The sequence below is a fragment of the Meleagris gallopavo genome, chromosome 3 (assembly GCF_905368555.1).
Source record: "Meleagris gallopavo chromosome 3, MGAL_WU_HG_1.1, whole genome shotgun sequence".
Classification (NCBI taxonomy): domain Eukaryota; kingdom Metazoa; phylum Chordata; class Aves; order Galliformes; family Phasianidae; genus Meleagris; species Meleagris gallopavo.
In genome coordinates, this window is record NC_139406.1 from 58,803,430 (window position 1) to 58,825,336 (window position 21,907).

The 21,907-nt window shown below is 34.4% G+C and overlaps 1 protein-coding gene across 8 annotated transcripts in view; it reads right to left on the bottom strand.

Annotated features, from left to right (window-relative positions):
• Positions 1-21,907, bottom strand: part of ASPH (aspartate beta-hydroxylase) — a 102,413-nt gene that overhangs the window by 38,002 nt on the left and 42,504 nt on the right. For 5 of the 8 annotated variants that reach the window (XM_010708966.4, XM_085221176.1, XM_010708965.4 and 2 more), the window contains 10 exons: positions 21,586-21,645; positions 19,915-19,971; positions 18,202-18,246; positions 17,484-17,516; positions 16,455-16,493; positions 15,635-15,679; positions 15,451-15,498; positions 14,890-14,940; positions 13,948-13,992; positions 6,620-6,661 (listed from right to left, as the gene is read on the bottom strand). In XM_010708966.4, the coding sequence (XP_010707268.2) occupies positions 6,620-6,661; positions 13,948-13,992; positions 14,890-14,940; positions 15,451-15,498; positions 15,635-15,679; positions 16,455-16,493; positions 17,484-17,516; positions 18,202-18,246; positions 19,915-19,971; positions 21,586-21,645 (465 nt within the window). The remainder of the gene's footprint in view (positions 1-6,619; positions 6,662-13,947; positions 13,993-14,889; positions 14,941-15,450; positions 15,499-15,634; positions 15,680-16,454; positions 16,494-17,483; positions 17,517-18,201; positions 18,247-19,914; positions 19,972-21,585; positions 21,646-21,907) is intronic. The other 3 variants (XM_010708969.4, XM_010708968.4, XM_085221175.1) reach the window with 3 other exon arrangements.

The window sequence follows — 21,907 nt, forward strand, 5'->3', positions numbered from 1 at the left end:
ACAGCCCTACACGAGCAGAAGAATACAAAAATTCAAAAGTAAATGAATCGATTGCAGATTATTTCTTTTTTATTTCTCTAACAATCACAAATTTATGTTCCGCAGCTTCTATTCACCTCTGTCTTCTTTCATTTTCCTGCCATCTTTTGCTATACCAGATTTCTTCTCTTTCTTTTCTATACTTACTCATAAGCTGCCTCTTGGTCTAGTTCTTTCTAATCATCCCCAACTTCCTCTAAATGTTCTTGTTGATGGTAATAGCACAAAGGGGAATCACCTTAAACTAAAGGAAGGTATATATAGATTAGATGTCAGGGGGATATTTTTCACAGAGGCAGTGGTGAGGTGCTGGCAGAGGCTGCTGAGATCAGTTGTGGGTGCCCTGTCTTTGGAGCTGGCCAGGTCGGATGGTGCCCTGTGAAACCTGATCTAGTGGTTGGTAACTTTGCCTGTAGCAGAGAGTTGGAACTCGATCTTCAAGGTCCCTTCGAACCCAAGACATTCTATGATTCATTTCAGTACCTGAACTTACAGAATGTTTATTTCATTGCAGAGAAGAAACTGTATCAGAGGAAATCCTGCTGAGGTCTGAAGATCTAGAATGGATTATGCGATTCACTTTGTTCAAGTTCTGTAAATCTCCATCTGAAGCAGATCCATCTTTTGCTCTTAAGTAGTTATCCAATAAGTAGCATATCAAACAAATATTTTTGCAACTTTGATGTTGATTTTATTCATATAATTACAATGGAAGTATAATTTCTTAATCCTTTCAAATATTAAATCCAAAAATTTGTGTAAAGAATCAAAAGATGAAACTTTTTGAGAATTTCGAGGCAAATGCCTTAAAACCATCCAAGGACTGCATGTTCCTATATAACTGAGCAGAACATAAGGTTTGAAATTGGTGTAAAATGCTAGGTAACTGAATTACTCCAGTGTGGTAAATGCATTCAAAGCAATATAATTACATAGGAATAACAGAAAAAAAAGAGTGATGATGACTACTACATCTACTACATGGCAAAAAATTGATTACATCTAGCTCTAAGTTACAGAACAAACTCGTAGAAATATTACATCAGAAATTATTAACAGTAATACTTCTGAAATGGATTAAACGAATCCTCTTCTAGTCTCTCCACAGAAGGGTGAAAAAAAAGTCAGATCTCCATTTCACATGTTCACCTGAATCATAAATAATTAGTCAGGGTAAGAAAAACCTTGTTATCCAGAAGGAGTGAACACAGCTGAACTTAGAGATCAGCCTTACATCTCAAAACATTATTAGCCAGAATGGGACAAAAAGGTTGAATACTATCATGATTATCTTTCATGTTCAACATACCATTTTTTCTCCTGAAGATACGTCATGCATGTGGCATTTTATCAGAGAGCAAGTAGTAAAGGCTACTCCTGCCAATTCACCATCTTAATTTGTCAAAAACTGAAAAAGCCATTTGCAAACGTTTTCTTTTCTAAACATCTACTCTTACTGTGATATAAAATCAGCAATACTCTCTTAGTAATAGTGTAGAGAGGCACTTAAGAGAAAATATTACAGATTAGGCCCAGCAGAAGTTTTTCAATAGATTTTGTGACCTTCTGTTTTACTAATTCCTCTGCTCTCTCTTCCCAGCCACTCCTACCTTTCTAGTTCAAGATTCAAAGTTTCAGTTATAGGCTGAAAGATGTACACTTCTACCTAAAATTAAAAGTCTGCCTATGCATCTGTCTTCCTTCCTCATGCTTGGCCCTGGTCATTAGCCAAATCAGCTTTTGCAGTTGTGCTGTCCCTCACAGGGACAGGGAGTGAAAGGATAATCTGATGAGATGACGATCTCTTGTCATTATTCTGGTGTCTCTGAAGCTCATTAGGTGGATTACAGATAGCGTATGTGATCCACTTATTTTATGGGTCTCTACAGCTGAAAACTTCAAAGGTATAAAACCCAATAAGTGCATCTAGACAGCTTAAAGCCAGCAGCACTACAATTAATTAAAAGATCTTTCTAAACTGTGCTAGTAGAACAGGCAAAATGTCTGTAATCAACTTATCTGAGAAAGCAATCAGACAATAAAAAAACTGAGGCATAAATGGACTAATAAAGCTGTGGAATGGATATAATAAATCTTCAACTGCAGTTATTCCAGAACAATTTTGGTTGCAGTAAAAAGTATTCTACAGGGTTTTCAGTCTGAAATTACTGCTGGCTACATAATGTCTATCATAAGAAACAACTGCAGAATGTAAATTTTATTTTTGGCATTTATTGCCACCATTCACTGCTTCCTTTTACCATGAAGTCATTTGGCTTCATTCAAAGATGATCAAGCAACCATTTGGCTAGATCAGGAATAGTACTTAGTGACTTCCTATACAAGACCACACACTAATGTCCTACACATGTATAGCATTGTATACATTTAACTTAGCATAGTGTTATGCAGCACTTTGGACTTTGAAAACTGCACTTTTATAGAAGTGAAACATTGATCATTCTGCGAACAGCTCATATAATTAAATATCTAAGTAAGTAAATAGAAAGTATACACACCCTTAATAACGGGGCTTACATCTAACTTGAGCTGACAATGCTGGAGGTCAGTTAAATGTGCAGGTCCTGGTAAAGGTTGTTAATGGAGTTTAGGGTACACTTCATCTAACCCAGCAGCAAAAGTTTAGCAAGAAGAATAGCACCCTATACTCTACAAGTCAACAGGTTAGAACTCTACTGGCATCAGTGGAATCCTACATATCCTGCTGAAAAGGTAGATATCAGGTGACACTTGCAGGACCACTCATGGAATGACATTTTCTCTAGCTTGGCTTAAGTGTACCTCTGTCCCTTACGTAACACAGCTTAGTGTTCCAATCAGGCGGCGTTCATTTGCACCTCCATGTTTTATCAATTTTGAAAACTGAAAATTATTTTATAATTAAGTATACTGATGTTAAGTGTATGAAAGAAACAGATTCATTGCTTAAAACTCAGTTTTTACCCAAATCTCAGTTTGGATATCCAGTTTTGATCAGTATCAATAAATATTCATTACGTGCCCATGTAAGCAGAAAACTGAACCTCCTTACCTAAATTTAGGTTTTACTAGCCATGTGATAAAATGCAACTAAACCTAGACCATATGGAAATTGTATAGTACATTTGTGATATAGTTCAATTCAGGATGTATGTCTTTGAAAATTTTAAGGAATTATTTTTTCAGGCACATCTGAAACATCCAAGCCTTTCAATTCCTTAATATAAAATATGATGACATTTTCATGGAGAAGTCAAACAATCCTTCTCAATTTAATTGAACAGAGATAACTTGAAGTAGTAGTACACTACAAATAAATGTATTTATTTCTTTAAAGAAGTTTCGAGAGGAGTTTTGACTAACACAGAAATTAGAAGGCAAAATTGATTTCTCCTGGCAGAAAGCCTAGAAAAAATATTTATCTCATTCTTTAAGATAGCAACAAATAAGTACTGATTTCTCATTCTTGATAGTGAATTTTTCTTCCTTGTCAGAGATAGGTAAGTACCTAAAATAATCAACTCCCTTGCAATGTACATTTTCATAATATTGTTTATATTAACTGTTTACATAAACACAGAGCCTTTATATGAGGGCAAAGGAGTTGAAGGACATGATTAGCACAGTCTAATATGGATCTTAATCCAAATTTATGACTAAATATGGATCTTAATCCAAATTTATGACTAAATATGGATCTTAATCCAAATTTATGACTAATCAGAATCAAGGTAGGGAAAATAGCAAGTAGCAAGTAGAACAAGTAGGGGATGATAAAGTCTTTTTAGTTCTTCTCTACCTTTAAATCCTGACAAATACCACTTAAAAGGGTTTGCAAGACGAACTTACTTTTTTCCCATGTCTTCTGTATCAATTAAAATAATAAAAAAAGAAATCAATATAGCATGTTATGGAACAAATTCTCCTATAATGAACATTCAATATCATCAAGCCTTCTGAAAGCCAAGCTTGATGTTTTCTTAGATAGATTTATATAGTAGAAACTTATTGTGAAAGTTCACCTCTTTCTCAATATCAGGAAAGTGAAATTTAGAAAATCAATAAATTTGATGAAATAACTAAACATTTAAATTTACAGAAACTAAAACATTTCAGTACCAAAGGACTGAAAAATGTTTAAGATAAGCATACATGTATATATGTGTTACATACATAAAATGAACTATTAATGATCTAAGATCTACTCAAATTTGTAACTAGCTTTTGTCACAGAATGCCTTCTGGAGTTTATATGCACGAACATTAAAATACAAATGCAAACGTGTATATAAATCTCTGAGCTCTGTCAGAATCACTAAAACAATCTCTCAAAATAAGTCACATATGATTTTGTAAGTTCCTGACTCCACTGATCCAAGTTTTCTACATATATCAGGCAGGCAGAGCACAATATTTATAAATGCATTTCTTATAAATTTACTGTTTCATCTTATCAGGGAAATATAAAATAAACCAATCCAATTACAGTTTTTTAAAACTTTTTTTTTTTTTTTTTTTGGCTCAGTTACCTATAGCTTGACACTTTTCATTAAACAATTAAACAACATTATACTTGTGAAAGCCAACACAACCAGTTTAGCTACAAATAAATTTCATTTAAGATTTGGTTGCTCCTGTGATTTCCCTCTAGGATGCATAATTTAGTCAATTCAGACAGAAAACAAAACTGGCTTGCTTTCCCACTTAGAACAATCTTGTTATCTGCAATAGCACGGTTCAAAAGAAGCATTTATTTAGTGAAGTATTTATAAAGAAACAAAAACAACCACAATAGAGTTCAGGAGAAAAGTGGCTTTGTTTTGTCATACTTTCAAGTAATTATGGTGTCTTACCAATTCTGACTAATAATGTTGGATAATAGCAATTCTGCATATTGTCATTTTCTTAAACGAGGTAATATTTTTACCCATTAATGCTTTTTCACCTGTACTAGACAACTATTACATACCTTCTTGGTCTACAGGTCTAATAGGTCAATAAAGCTATCCCAATGTTTTCTCCTACTGTCAAGGGGGAAAGATGTGCCTCTGCCAAATCTATTATTTTCTGATTGGAAATGCTGATATCACAGCATTGTTTCTCAAATAAACCTGCTAACTGTAAGCTTTAGTTTTAACATAATGCTTGCATTTGGCATATTTAATACTCCAATGAAACATTAAAATGGTTTACCAGAAGCGTGTATTTAAAATGCAAGTACACAAACTCAAAAAAAAAAAAAAAAACCAACAAAAAAAACTTATCAGAAGATCAGAGAAGCTGAATTCTTAAGTAGTTTCATAGAAAAAAAATGAGAAAGGAATGAGAAAGGAGCAGCAGGCACCAGCAGAGTCCCTTTACCTTCATTTAGAAAGAGTTACCTATGGCAGGCAGTATTCTGAGGGCCTTATCTGAGTGAGAAGGATGCATGCATAGCCCTTAAGATTTTTGTCTGTGGTCAGTTGGTATAACTAGGGAGAGATACAAACCTTGAGCTGAAGGACAGAGGTTGTGCAAAGAAATGTGGGAAGAAAACACTTGCAGTGCTCTCAGCATTACTCACTTTTCCACAAAAACTGTCTCTGTATACTCTTACCAGGCCAGACAAAAACCCTTACTGTGTAACACGGAGCTGAAATTGATTTCAGTGCTACCTTCTCTTTATAAAGCATCTACAGATTCTCCTCCACTGAGTTTGTTTTGCGCACAAAGATGGATACAACTGCCCTACAACACAGCTGCATTGTTTTAGACCTGTAATCCATCAACCATTAATGCAGATAAAACTACAATAATTCAGGTTATGTGACAGTACATCCCATCTGTGCTGTCACTCACAGGTTGCTCCTATTTACCTCAGACAAGTGGCACAACAGACTGAATGGGTCTTGCAGGCTCTGACAGCCCCTCACCTCTCATTCAGAGATATCTGAGCTGTATGATGTAGCTACAACCTCTGGAATTTCACACTGGGAATAGGACATTGCAGCTTTCCAGTTCTGAGACAGCAGAAGTTTTTAATAGCAGTCTATGACTTTGGAAGAGGGGAACAATATGACTGTAAGTTCAAGATGACTGTGTGTTTACTTACAAACAGGTGCACACTGTATACTTAAAACCAATTTATGTACATAAGGTGGGCACGTCCGTTCCACAGCCTCGCACAACTCCCCATGTCAATACCGACTGTCCTGTGTTATTAAGGCAGCAGCTCCACCCCTCCAGGCAGCCCAGCCCCCTGAACGCCCTCATTGCTCAGCAATAACCAACACTGTGCTACTAATGTCATATGAACTGAAACCAGGACACTGGGAAGGCACAGTGCAATGCCAGCTCTTTGCATCCCTTGTAGATTCCATGAAAATAAATAGGTCACATTACTCTCACAGCAGTTGACACATATGTGGTCCAAGACAATTCCCCTTCACTTGATGCGGCCCAGGCAAGCCAAAAAGTCAGGCACTCCTGACGTAAGATACCTAGAAGCATCACTGTATATAATCTAATTTAAATCAGTTATCTCAGAAAGCAGAGATTTCAAGTAAGAAGAATCCAGAAGAGCAGAATGTTTTAGACTCACCTTTTTCCATTTTGTCTTGCTCAATCTCTGTTTCACCTTTTCCTAGAATATTAAAAATATAATTCCATTTAAGTAAATTTATTTTAACAGTTACAATTAGAGAGAGTTAAAATATAGTTACAGTTTAGACCCAAAATAAGATTGAGCCAACCAGACTAATTTATTTTAAAGAAATAATTAAAGTAAGCATAGTGTACTGACTGAACTGTGGTTACATGGAAGGTCTTTCCCTGCAGATGCTTCAGTTATTGCATAATTACTTCTGTCACAGGATATTTTATGAACGTTCTCCTTAAGATATTTGGCAGATTTAAATGCTATACACACATGATACAAACTATTTTGCAAGAGGTATTTTGTTTATTAATTAAAAAGTCTTGGGAATACTGGCTTCATACATATTTGATTTAAAAGTGAAAAACATTCATATAAATTGGAAACCTAAGTCTCATATTCAGAAATAACCAAGGCACTCGGAAGCTTTTGTCATACTTCAACTTGTAAAAAAACTAAGCCCACATGTTTTGTAAACAACTGAATTCATGACCAGATGTTAGCACAAAAGCTTGTAACAAAATCACATCTGTGAATCATGAACAAAATTCGTGCAGAGATAGGCTTTCCTTCTCTTTGTCTGACCTTTTAGCATCTTTTGTTCTTTGTCTTACTCTTTTAAGTGTCTTTCCTTATAATTCTGACATTATCATTGTTTTCAACTTATACCCAATAAACGTCACAAAAAATACTACAGAATACTGATGGCTTTTTCTTTAACTATTTTCCCGTCTCAGAAGAAATTCCTGTCTCGCTCTTCACTACAGGTGCACAACTGTTACCAACTACTACTACAACATGCAGACAATATACCTGGTTTTAACATTCAATACAAGGCACAGTTAGGATTAACTCTGTTGCGATATGAGAAACGAAGGAGGAAAAAACAAACAAACAAGCAACAAAAAAAACCTACAGAATCAATTACATACTACAAAATAGCTTGGAAGATATTATTACCCGAACAGCACATTAATGACAGCACTACTTGGGATGTGCTAAAATACAGGTTTCTTGCACATGTGATGGAAAATAAAAAGGTGTATCTGCCTGTCAATATGACATCAGAAACACTGTATTTTTAAAAGAGTAATAACAGCTCCAGATACAATAGTTGACATACTCATATTTCTATTATTCTACTAACTCAAAGCAAATGAAGAAATCATTACAGGATAGTAAACCATGATATATTATGTGACCTAACCACTTACTTTCCCTTTCACTTATTATTAAGACTCATATTCTCACTGGAACTCCTTTGACTCTCTCTAGGACACTTAGTGACCCATTTGCCCCTGTATCTGACATTTTTGAGAGTTCTGCCAGTTCTTTTTCATCACACCAAGAACAAGATATGGGCTTATTACTCCAAAACACGCCCGTCTCCCATTTCTTGGTCAGCCTCACATTTAGCGAGCCTCATACAATACACATAGAATCACAGAATGGTTTGGGTTGCAAGGGACCTTTAAGATCATCTAGTTCCAAACCCCCTGTATGTATAGTTGTCTGTATCTATTTATGCACCAGAACAACTCTCAGTTCTCATAGATTTACTTCAATCTCCATTTTGTTAAATGAGCCATCATCAATTTCGAAGTTTCTCAAATGATCTTAATTTACTCTAGATTCTTCTTCTAGGTTACTGCTTTTGAAAATAAAGAAAAATTTCACCTTGTTAGCTCTCACCATACTGAACTAAGAAATTTCATCAGTAACATCTGCACAAATTGCCTTCTTCTCTCCACAGTGATCTTTACCTTATTTTGATGGCGAAAAATAATATTATATAATAATAAAATAATATTGCAGTATACTGCTTTTACTTGAAATTTTCCTTTTTTGGTGCTCTTGTGATTTCCAAAAAAAGCAACTGAATCCAAGGTTTTATAGATTGAGATATAGCAAGAAACAATGTAGCAATATGAAAATATGAAGATGTTATCTTCTTCATTTACTCCAATTTCAACATTAAAATATCAAACTGTTTGAAGACAAAAATAAATGCAAGCTTCTTTTGCAGCACATGCACTGCATAGACAACACCATTGTTATGAATTTTAATTTAGACTATGGACTATAATACGGAATATTTTGGGTGAAGAGTAGTTACATTAACAAAGATAAGTGTGTGGGGCAAGTATGAATAGTAATTTCTCATCCATTTTAAGTTATAAATAGAAATTATATACCATGGGCATAATTCAAGTCAAATTAGTTGCCTAATAGTGAATAGTACAAAAGAAGAAATATAACACAGTCGTAAAAGATAGAGTAATGCCCAGTCCTATCACATACAACCACCTAAAAATAAAAATTATTTCTGCTCATGAGATATTTTCTCTTTGTAAATTTTACTTTCGAATGTATTTAAAAACGAATAATTAAATTATTAACTTGGAGAATGATATTTGTTGCTAGCTGAGACAAATATTTATCTTCATTAATGCGTTCCACTTTGGAAAAAATAACGACACTAGAAAGACAAAGATAATCTTCTGTGTTTTATTGAAAGCCCAACATTAAAACAGATGACAAACGTTTTCCTTAATAATTCTCTTGACCTTGCCCAGCTTGGCATATTTTTGTAAACATGAAGCACGTAAAAAACACATACCCAGTTACAAAATACTTAAAATTTGATCACAGCATACTATACTCTCACAGTCCCATAATGCTAGAAATAGGCTGCCACTGTTATATAAAAAGTCCTCCATTCACCATTCTAAAATCATTCCCAAACTTCATTGCAAAATATGGCTTTGTAAAAATTATTGCTTTGCAATTCACAATCACAGGTAATTTTATGAGTACATTCCACCCTAAACCATATCACAGTCTAAGAGTATTATTGCTTTCTTGAAAAGTCTGGAAGAAATCACTTTGGAACATCTTCTGTGCCTATTAATCAGATGCAACACTCACCTACGTGGAATCTTACTGAAGTCCAGAACAAAATAAGCCAGCATAATGATGTCCCTTTAACTATAAGTTGTTGAAATTGATAATTGAAAAGGTAATTGAAAACTTGACTTCAAAACAGTGTTACAGAAATTTAAAATCTCCCTGTCAACCAAAAGGCAACTGCTGTTAGGGTTACAAAATTTAACTTAACCTTTTTTTTTTTTTTTTTTTTTTGTCTAAGCTGTTTTATTAGACTTGGTAGTTTCTTAAAATCACAGCAATATTCCTGAGCCCAAAAGGAACACATGCAAATTGCCAAAGAATAAAATATGTCTTTGTAATTGCGGAACAGCAGCACAGCACAGGTAAAGAGTACTCCTGCAATATTAAAATTCTGAATCACTCAAAGCCTACAGTTCAGCCGTGTACCGTTTACAATAATGTATAATTGCAGGCCTTAAATTTTGATATCCTATTTTTTCTGAAGTTGAATTTCCTCAGTTTCCATAATTCACTGAAGTTTCTTAAAAGCTTCACTTAAAGTTTCTTAAATCCATCTTTGAAATCATATATTAGTAGGAAAATAGGATAAATTTCCTGAATTCGACTTGATTTTGGTCATTCAGGTTTGTTTCAATTTACACTGACTCCCTGCTGAGTTATTATGCAGTTTTCCATCAAAATCAAATGCATATAAAATTCTGATTCACATATAAAAGGTTTCCAAGAAAAAGGTATTTAGTAAGCTTTGTACTATGATTTAAACATACACAATTTGAGTATTAGACTTTTTTAAAAATCACCTGAACATTATGTATTGTGTCTGTTGACTTAATGTCAGTGCAAAGAGATACAAGTCAAAATTCACAGCTTAGCGTGTGCCTGATTAGTGTTATAAAATGTGTTTAGGCTGTATGCTATATCAGCAGTTATAAAGCATTTAAAAATTCATAATATTTTAAGTTTCCTTTCACCAAAATGCACTGTACACACTGTATGAATCCACAACAAAAGATATATATTAAAATCTGAAAAAAATGTACTTGCTGCTATGTTATAAATAGAATATTAACAATTGTTTGAACAGCACACATGAAATGTAGTTCAAAGTTGCAACTCTGTCATGAACACAGAAGAAAAATAAAACTAATGCACTAAACTTGACCCCTCTCCCCCGTCCCCTCCTCCCCCCCCCCAAAAAAAAAAAAAAAAAAAATCAAGACAGGAATGTAAATTAAACATCCAAGTGTTTAAAAAAAAAAAACAACAACAACAAAAAAACAACAAAAAGCTTACTAAGATGACAGTTGGCTACACCCATTTACAGTATCTTAGTGTTTGCTCCCAAACCCTGAACTGCTCTGTAATTACATCGTAAGATCTATGACAACCATCTGCTCCCCTTTGTAGCGTATGGTTAGGGCTGGTCCTCCTGATGTAGGGACTTTTCTTTTGAAGCTTTAAGTATCTGAAAAAGTAAGGGGAAATCTATATTAAAGGACCAACCAAAACACAGCTTACTATAAAACAAAAAATTCAAATAAATCTTTAAAAAAAAAAAAAAAAAAAAGAAAGCAACTTTGAGACTTTAAGAAAGCTATCATTTCTAGGTGTTACCATAATGAATATGCACAAAGTTGCTGTAGAAGGTGGGAAATGTACACTTTCAAATATTTATCTGAGCAGTAAATTTTTTTCTGATCATATGGCACTCCATTAACCTTGTAAAGGAAAATCTGGGCCATGTCACAAATACTTTTTTTTTCTTTTGGGGGGGGGCAGGGAGGAGGGGCTATCATCAAGGACAGGTACTGTGGAAAAAGGAGCCAGGGAATGAGGAAAGGTCAATGTTTTGAAAAGGAAACTTCTGAATACAAGGGATTTCAGTAGCTGGTAAAAGTAAATGAAAATCATACAATTGAAAGGGAGAAAAAAAAAAAACCTTACATCTTTTAAATCTGAACTACACATGTGAGGGATAAAAACTCAAAGAGTAATAGTATCCCCCAAAAATGGAAAATGCTTCCCTTCAAATATATCCCATTACATCCCAAAAATATCCCTATTACCATTCCAACACAATCACTGTAATTTACATACAAATGAAAACAATTAAACAAAAATCCTAAATTATTTATATCAAAAGCTGCCAAAGGAGAAAAGAATTCTGACAACAAAAAAATCATAGTGAAGCCTCTATCCAAAAAGAAAATATTTTTTTTGACTCCCTACTACATGTGAATTTTATCATCTAAGAGGAAAAAGCTGTTAGAATAATGTTTTCCTGCAAGCTTTCACATCTGAAACCTTTAATAGCAGGAAAATTCAGTAACTGTAAATTATTTAACCCTGCTTTTCTCAATTTTCAGAGATGTTACTGAAATTGACTTCTGCATTGTATTGACAAGCTTTTTACAAAATACATCAATTGGTTGATGATTCTTCTGCCTCTAAGGTGGCTACAACACAACTACACAAATTACTTACAATCTTTCAGTATGTTAGCATGCTGTGGTAAATTTTGTGCTACAGATTATTTTCATTTTCTACTTCATAAGGGAAGACTCAGGAGCATGATACTGCATAGAACAGTCTTATTTAGTAACTGAATAAATAGGTTTTGATTTTGACAAAAATATGGTCCATGGAAACAAAATTCAAAGATTTCAAGCTGATAACGAGTTTGAACTTGGTTTTGAAATAGCATATACAAGACAAACTTATCTTAATATCCTCATATCAATATAACTGACACTATGCAGAAGTTTCCACTGTTAAAAGTTTCCAATGGTCTCATAAAGACCTACTTATTATTTTAACTGTAGGCAATCACATTTTCTCCAAGAAAACAGATGCATCTTTTCTCGTTCTACAGCTCCACAACAAACTAATGGAATGTATGCTACATTCACTGATCTTATTGCCAATCCTGTCAAAGACAACTACTAGTTAGCACTGTTCGTAAGCCTTGTTTAAGATGTCTGACATTCATTATGAAAATAAATATTTATTATTAGCTATCTATAAGTGAACACTTATAGATAACGAGTTGCAATTATGATAAACAGGTTAGAAAGACCCCACAGACAAATCAGTTACATGTATTACAACAAGCATTTCAGACCACCTCAGCTAATGTTCAGCATGTAAATTAAAACATGAACCTAATCATGCTTCTGATCAGTACTGAGAGAACACACAGACCTCCTGCACTTTCAGTTCTCTAGCTACTTCTGGCATGTTCAAGCATCGAATACAAGATTCCTTCCCTGCTAGAAAAGAAAAGTCTCACAGAATCACTTGGGTATCACACCACTTCAGAGCTTCTGTATACTGCAAAGATTGACGAATGCACAAAGGTAGTCAAAAACTCCTTGGCCCAATAACCACATCAAGAGTTACAGAATGGTTTGGGTTGGAAAGGACCTTTAAGATCATCTAGTTCCAACTCCCTGTTATAGGCAGGGACACCTCCCTCTAGATCAGTTTGCCCAAAGCCTGGCCTTGAATGCATCCACAACCTCTCTGGGTAACCTGTTCCAGTGTCTCACCACCCACAACACATGTGGTCTGAGGCTAACTAGAGCTAAAACAGCTCTCAGGGCTCCTGGATTATGATTCCTGTGGTTTCTCACTGAGAGACACAACTCAGTGCTACCCTCAACACTGTCACAGTTACAAAAGAACCAACTACTGACTTGTGATACTTAATTCTATGATTCTACTAACTCCAGAAAAGTGGACAAAATGTAACAACACACAAGCTTTCAATGAAGCAACCCTCCTGTCAGATAGGTTCCCTAAGTAGTTACTCTAAAAATGGTTTTGGAATTATTACTGTCCTGATGAAAGAGCTGGAAGTGCTCATTTTGTTCATAAAACTGGTTATGTCAAGAAAAATGTGACAGTATGACAAAGCCAGCTTTGTTCACAGACCAGCGCCTGAAAAAAGAGCCATTGCCAAACTCCAATAGATCTGACATACAGAGAAGTAATATCATCACCCATGACAAGCTACTCTAGAAATGAAGCACGCACATATTTTGAAATCTAATGTTTTCATTTTTACCTTTACAGCAAAAGTATACAGCTCTCCCTGAAATCATTTAAAATAAGTTTTATTTTAAAACTACTCAGAGTTTTACTTGAAATACTTCCGTATAGCTCAATTTGCCATCACTCACATTTATCCAGGAAAAGATAAAAATTATTGCTTCATAACCATAAATAACTTAAAATGAGAGTAATGATTACCCTTCAGTACTTTCCAAAAATTGTTTGCAAAACTTACCATGCAGCTATAAATATATATATTTTTGTTTTGTGTGGAAAAAAAAAAAAAAAAAGGAAAACACTTAAACACTTACCCACTAGATTATCGTTTGAATAATCCTCAGTTTGAACAGGGACTTCTGTAAATGAAAAGTGCAAACAACTGAAACTGGATAGTTCTCTAAATGTTTACAGAAAGTCTAAAACGATTACAGAAAAGTTTTCCTCTTATGCTCAAAACAGTGACCTAGTAAGACTACTCTGTAATAATACTTTTTCTGAAGTGGTAGACAAATTTTCTTCAGCTAAGTTTTTCTAGGAAAAAATTAAAATCTGATTTAAAAACAAAATTCTGAAATTCTACTATCGTAAGCACAAATCTCCCAGTTTAATATGCTATTTGAGTATGGATTTTACTCGAAAATTCAGTTGTTTTTAATTCGGGATGTATGTTTAAATTAGACATGTCTCCAACTGCTGCTATTGCTAATAGGCTCAAGGTTGCACATAGCTCCCTATTCATGCATGGAGGGAGTCAAATTTACCAGAAAAGTAGTTACAGTAGTTACAACACTGCCTGGAGGCAATACAAGAAACTAAAAAGAGGGAAATACATGCTTTGACTCACAAATGCTGTAGCTCAAAGCTGGGGTAATATTCCCCTTTTCTTCTTACATTTATGCTCTTTGTCCAGAGTATGCACTACTGATTGCCAGGTGGCAGACAGAGCATAGCAAGAAAATCTTCAAATTCCTATGATCAACTATGATCATTTTTATTGTTACAAGTCATTCTGAGCTAGAGCACTCTTGACTTCTAAAACTGAGTTTTCTTATCTAAGCATTTAAAATACTAACATTAGAAAGCAAAGTAAAATAAAAAAAGGAACGTTAGCTTCTAATAACACTCACCCTTAAAGAAAAAGAAGTTCTGCGGCAAGAGAAATTACAAATATATTTTTACAGTAGAATTCTATTCTATGGTATTTATCTAATTTTTATAAAGCAGCAAGCTCATGTGAAACATAATATACAAACCTGACTCTGGTCCAGTGGCCACATTATCTTCTTCTGTATGCTTACTTTCTACTGTTATAAATAAATTCAAATATGAAAGTTACACAAAATGCTTAAAATTTTGCTTCTGTTCCTCACCAACCACCCAGTCTCATTAGTATCAAACAAGTAGAAGTTAAACTGAAGGACAAACAAGTTAAAATATCAGCAGCACAAAAGCACCTAAACATATTTCATATAAAATAAGTTTAGACCCTCTTAGTTAATGACTCCTATCATTCTGCCCCCTCCTCCCAAAAGGGGATTTCAATTATGATTGTCATTACAACAATTTATGAAATGGAAAACTTGAATAAACTATAGCAGCAAATCCCTAGCTACACTAAGTCTAAAGCAATGATAGCGATCACTTTCCTCTAGCTGACTGAATTAAGATCATGTTTGAAAAACTATCATATTTAATGATATTTTTGACATTAAGCACTTCATAGACAACATTTTCTTGTCTTTATTTAAGAAACATATTAAGAGATATAAATGGAAGGAAAATGCTTGATTTCTTTATATATAAAAATTTCATACCTGGTAGTTTTTTCTCAATTTCTAAATCTTCAACAATTTCATCTCTAACTATAAAAAGACAGAAGTACATAGTTAGCTCTTCTCTGTCTCTCAAAACAAACAAACAACCAAACAAAAAAACAAAACAACCAACAAGTGGATAGCAAAAACACTTCAAGACCACAATAACAATATATATATATACCTGGTTCTGTGGCTTCATGTACTTCCTCAGGAAGGTCTTCAACAGCTAAAAAATATTTAATTCAGAGCAACAACGAAGTCAAGCTCTGAACTGAAGAAACTTACACACAACATAACACAAATGAACAGAGCTCATACACACAGATGTTAAACTGTGAACATAAAACTTCAAAAGGCAAATATGAACTTTTATCAATTTTGAGGAAACAAAGAAATACTTTAAATTTTCTTTCCTGTTTTTCTATAGAACTACTGTATTTATTAGGTGAATACTTAAAACCTACCTTCTAAACAGAGACATAAGACATACTAACTTTAAAAGATGACATTAAAAAAAACCCTCCTTAGTCTTTCTGAGCATGTCTTTCAGTTTCATTTTTTGCATCATCAACTACATCTGATGGATGTGTGAAAAACAAACCCCTAACCTTTTCAAATAAAAGACCCTGAAGGAACTGACAAGCAGGACAAGAAACAAGAGCAAAGTAAGAGCAAATTTAGAAACACATTTATGAGTTAAAAAGGATCTTTTTGTACGTGTATTTACCCTTACAAAGATTACTCACACTGACTGGCTTTAGTAATGAGCATTAATGCGCATTTAGTAATGAGTATTTAATAATAGCACTGTCAACAACCTAAATGGCTAATACTTCGGCACTCTGTCACTGTCTACTTCTCCCCTCATTGTATTTCTATTCTTAGGTTTGTGGGCAGTTTAACTACATACAAAACAAAGATTATTATTATTTTTTTTAAATATATGCCATATATATATATATATGCATACACACAGACATACATACACCAATAGACTATACCTGTATCTTGAGTCTCAGTCTCTTTCTCATGTTCCGGTCCTTAAGGGAAAGAAAAAATATGTTGTTGATTCACAGACTAAACTAAAAATAATTTAGCTGTTAGGCATCTAATTCATTTCTTTATTGCGAAGCTCTCAAAAGCTTTCTCTACTCTTGAGGCCTGCACAGATAAATGAATTCTTAATGGAACCCACTGTGGGGAATTCTACATATAAAACAAAAACCAAATGTGAACATAATGCTGAAATTCCTGCATTTCTACCCATGCAGATGAAATATTTAAAACAATGACAACAATAAAACCATCATTCTGTACAATTATAATAATTCACCTACACTCCTATACTTTAAATAAAGAGCTAGTATAATTTCCATAACTCTGAACAAGAAACAGGTTAAAAATACTGATTATTTTTACTTCAAATAATGTCTGAAAATGGGTAAAATACTGACCACTTATTGTAAGTCTTTGATACATGATAGTGTATTTTAAAATTAAGTACTTAACACGTATCTAGCACACTGAATAATTTTATTATCTTAGCAGGTACTAGTCCTTCCAGCAATCATTAGCAAATCATTTACCAAATCAAACTAAATTGGAGTAAATCTCCACTGAGCTGTTAGCTACGAACAAAATGAGTACAATACAGTAATACTGAGCTAGACAGATACAATGAACTATTGCTGACTTACCATGGTTTTATTAAAGAAAAAAGGGAAGAGTAGGGCTGGCATGAGATGTTCTCAATATTTTATGCCACACAGGCACAAAAGAGATCACTTAGGGAATTTAGCTAATATGTATACTCTACATTTGTTCACTGTTACAGACCGACTGACTGGTCACACAGAGTTTCAAAGATCAAAAATACCTTATCAGAGAACTTACAAAATGAATATGACAACAAGAAAAAAATTAGGACAAAACAATTTCATTTTCTATCACAGAAAGACTAACATAATAATCCAACAGTGAAATGAGATTTTTGATTGAACATATAAAGTTAAATATAAAAGTTGTCATACCATGTTCATCATAAACACCATGCACTCTGTCCTCTGTTCAAAGAGGGGAAAAGAAGTTAATATTAAAATTCATTGAATTTTGAAGAAAATAAACAGTGCAGAATCAAGTTCATTCAGGGAAAAAAAAAAAATCAAATATATACTATTTTATACTGTGTTACAGTTCATAATACAAGGAGTTCTTTGCAACTGAAGATTTTACAGTTTTTGTGGGAAAAAATGAGGAGCTTCCTGGCATTATAAGGTAAGATTTCAAAATGATTCATCATATAATTAGGATTTTCTTGTACAAGTCATGAAATCAACTATAAATGACCTATAAATCATAAAGGAAACACCCATCAGTCATTCTTACATACAGTAAAACTTTACAACATACTGTGAATATTTTTATTTTTACTTTTTAAGAAAGATATCACCTTTTCCCCCAACAGTTACATATACCACCTCCAAAAGTCTTCAGCAAATTCAAAATAACATTTTTTTTTTTTTTTTAAATCTACAGAAATATTCCCATGCAACTTAAAAAAAATAAATACCCTAAATATTTAAGCCTCGCAATACTGTTCTGCTCATTTTTCCAGACATCCATTTGTATTTTTTTGGATTACACTAATAAACTGATGCTACACGCCAGCTCCAATCTGGGAGGACAGGAAAGGGGACAGCTTTTTCTGAGGATAAAATTTACTGAAAAAAGTACAATTTTGGATTGTACCTGTGTAGTGTTCAACAGCATCTTCTAATGTTAGCTCAGCATCACCTTGAATAAAAATATTCAATTATTTTATGTTTCTGTCCAGTTTTCATGCAACAGCTAAACAGCACAAGTTAAAAAAAAATCATATACTATTAGGTTAAAAAATAATAGAAATATGCACATAAGAATAAACATCACAATATTTATTTGAAATTTACAGCTAGGTGATAAAACACATCCAGGAGCTACACCACAACATTGTAAGTTTAGGCATATTTGTATTATTATTAGGAATGCATGTAGGTTGTTGATAATCATAGAATGGTTTGGGTTGGACGTAACCTTTAAGATCATCTAGTTCCAATTCCCTGCTATAGGCAGGGACACCTCCCACTAGAACAGATTTCCCAAAGCCCCATCCAGCTTGGCCTTGAGTGCTCCCAGGGAGGGTGCATTCACAACCTCTCTGGCAACTTGTTTCAGTTTCTCACCACTCTCACAGTAAAGAATTTCTTCCTAATATCTGGTCTAAATCTATCCTCTTCCAGTTTAAAACCATTATCCCTCACACTGTCACTACATGTCCTTAAAGAAAGTCCTCTAGGCCCCCTTGTAGTACTGGAAGGCTGCTATAAGGTCTTCTCTGAGCCTTCTCCAGGCTGAAAAGCCTCAGCTCTCTCAGAATGCCCTCATACGGGAGTTGTTCTAGCCCTCTGATCATCTTCACGGCATTCTTCCAGATCTGCTCCAACAGCTCCATGTCCTTCTTGTGTTGAAAGCCCTTGAACTGGATACAGTATTCCAGGTAGAAATCTTCATTTCAGGAGAACAGAGTAGGGGGACAGAATCACCTCCCTTGACTGTTGGTCACACTTCTCTGGATGCAATCCACAATTGCTCTTCCTTTATCCACTGCTGCTGTAACACCATAAAAGGCCAGCATGTTTGTCAGGAATGAGTTGCTCTTGTTGAAGCCACATTATTTACCACCAATAACCTCATCTGTATTTTCCATGTGCTTCAGTTGGGCCTTCAAAAGGATCTGCTCCATGACCTTACCAGGGCACAGAGTTAAGAATGATGGGCCTGTAGTTCCTTGGATCTTCTTTTTTACCCTTCTTGAAAATAGGAGTTACGATTGCCTTTTCCTGTCAGTAGAACTTCACCAGATTGCCATGACCTTTCAAATATGATTGATAGTAGCTTGGCAACTTCAATCCACCAGTTCCCTCAAAACCTACGGATGGATCTTGTCAGGTCCCATGGACTTGTGAACCTTCAGGTTTTTTAGATGGTCTCAAATCTTATCTTCTCTCTGAGAAGATCTTGTATCACCCAGTTCTTTGCTTTCTGCAGCTTGGATGGTGCAGCTAAAGCTCTTGCAAGTTAAGACTGAGGCAGAGAAGTCATTTAGCACCTCAGCTTTCTCCTTGTGACCAGAAGCTCCGGTTTCCTTGTGGATAGGACTTGCATCTTCCCTAGCCCAGCCTAGCATAATACTCTATTGATTATTTACTCTAGCAAATACTTATGCAAGTGTTTGTGGATTGGATTAATGGAATGCTTTGTATACAACTGTAATGGTAACATAGATGCAAAAAACAGTTTTGATACTACTTGAAAAATCTGTTTAAAAATAAAACTGTGACATAACAGTAAACGACACATTATTTCAAAACCTGCTTAAAGAAGTGATTATATTACAGTCTGAATTTATGAAAATGTACAAACCTGGAGGTTCTGGATCACTTACTGTGTTTTCCAAATCCATATCATATTCATAAGAAACTGAAAATTAAATATGAAAAAATGTATTTTTTCAATACCCACTGTTTTAATATTACATCTTTAATAGCTCCATTTATCTATTTGTAGAAAACTATTAAATCAAAATCTTACAAATTGACGTTTGACACTAGACAAATAGCAATCTAATGGAAAGTGCTGGATCTTTCTGCTGTAACAGGCAAAAAATTTTGTTGCTATCATATTTGATATAAAAAGGGAATGTAAAATGCAGAACTAGCATTGGGACAAAGAAAATAAACCTATTTTAAACTGAAATTCACTGAAATTTGATTTAAATGGAATAGAAATGCTTATGCTATATAGAAGCATTATTAGCATTCAGAAGAAAACTCTTCTCAGCACGGAAATTTCAATATCCAGCTGATGGATCTTAATAGATGGACTAATAGGTAAGATTACCCATACCACATCCTTATCTCTAAACTGGAGAGATACGGATTTGAAGGCTGGACTATTTGGTGGATAAAGACTTTATTGGACAATTACAGCCAGAGTGCTGGTTAACTGTCTCTCTAGATAGAGACTGGAAACAAGCGGTGTCCCCCCAGGGATCTGTCTTAGAATTGGTGCTCTTTAATTTATGAATGACACAGACTGTGGGATCAAGAGCAGCCTCAGCAAGTTTGTGGATGACACCAAGGTGAGTAGTGCAGTTGATACAACAGACGGAAGAGATTTCATAAAAAGGGACCTGGAGAAGTTTGAGAAGTGGCCCACGAGAACCTAATGAGGTTCGACAAGGCAAAGTGCAAGGTGTTACACCTGGGTCAGAGCAATCCCAAACATATGTATGGACTGGGAGAAGAAACTGAGAGCAACCCTGTACAGGAGGATCTGTGGGTGGATGAAAAGCTGGAAAAGAAACAGCAGTGTACGCTTGCAGTCTGCAAGGCCAAATGTACCTTGGGCTGCATCAAGAGCAGCAGCCAGCAGAGTGAGGTGATTGCCTGCCTGTGCTCTGCACTTGTGAGGCCCCATCTAGAATACTGTATCCAGGCCTGAGGTCCTCAGCATAAGAAAGATGCAGACCTGATTAAACACAGCGTGATGAATACTAGAAGCTAACTGTATTAATATACGTAACATTTAAGAATGCTTTAAAGATAAATGAGGGTGTACAGAATGACAGTGCAAAGATGGTTCCATATCAAGCCTGTGGAGGTTACTGGCTCTGGCAGTATAATTCATTGCAACACTTCAAATAGTTCTGAATGGAAGGTTATGAACTGAATACTTCTGAAACACGTGAGAGCACAAGTTCCAGACTAAAGACAAAAATAATAGGCCACAAGAACCTCAGCAATGTATAATGTTACAACACAGTAATACATAAAGTACTATTTTATGTATTATTTATGATTTTTTTTATTTATTTTATACTGTATCTATTAAGAACCATTTGTCATAGCAGATATGATACAGTCATTTTAGTGAAAATAAAAATATATAACACAAGTCAAGAACGGTAGTTTGAAGAATAAACAGTTTCAAAATTATCTATTATTAAATCAATTTAGCATTTTGTATTTTGCTTTCTCTTAACATTTCTAACACAAAGCTAATATTATTGACTTTGGAAACATAAAATTATACCTGGAACTTCATATGTCTCAGGTTCTGTTGCTCCAGGATCATCTGCCACAAAATCAGCATCTAAGAAATAGACATATTTAAAAATTCCCTTTTTTGTTGAAACCCTTTAACAGAATATTATGCATGAATAGTACCATTTCTAAGCAGAAATAGTAAGTAGATTTATTCTATTGCAGGAAAGATATTCAAATAGATTGAAATAATAATCATGTATGTTATATTGAAAATACACATACACTAAACACATTTGCTCTGGAAGAGATGGCTGTCCCTACAGAAATTTTCATCTCCCAAATTCAAGTCAGCGGTTGGAAAATCAGAC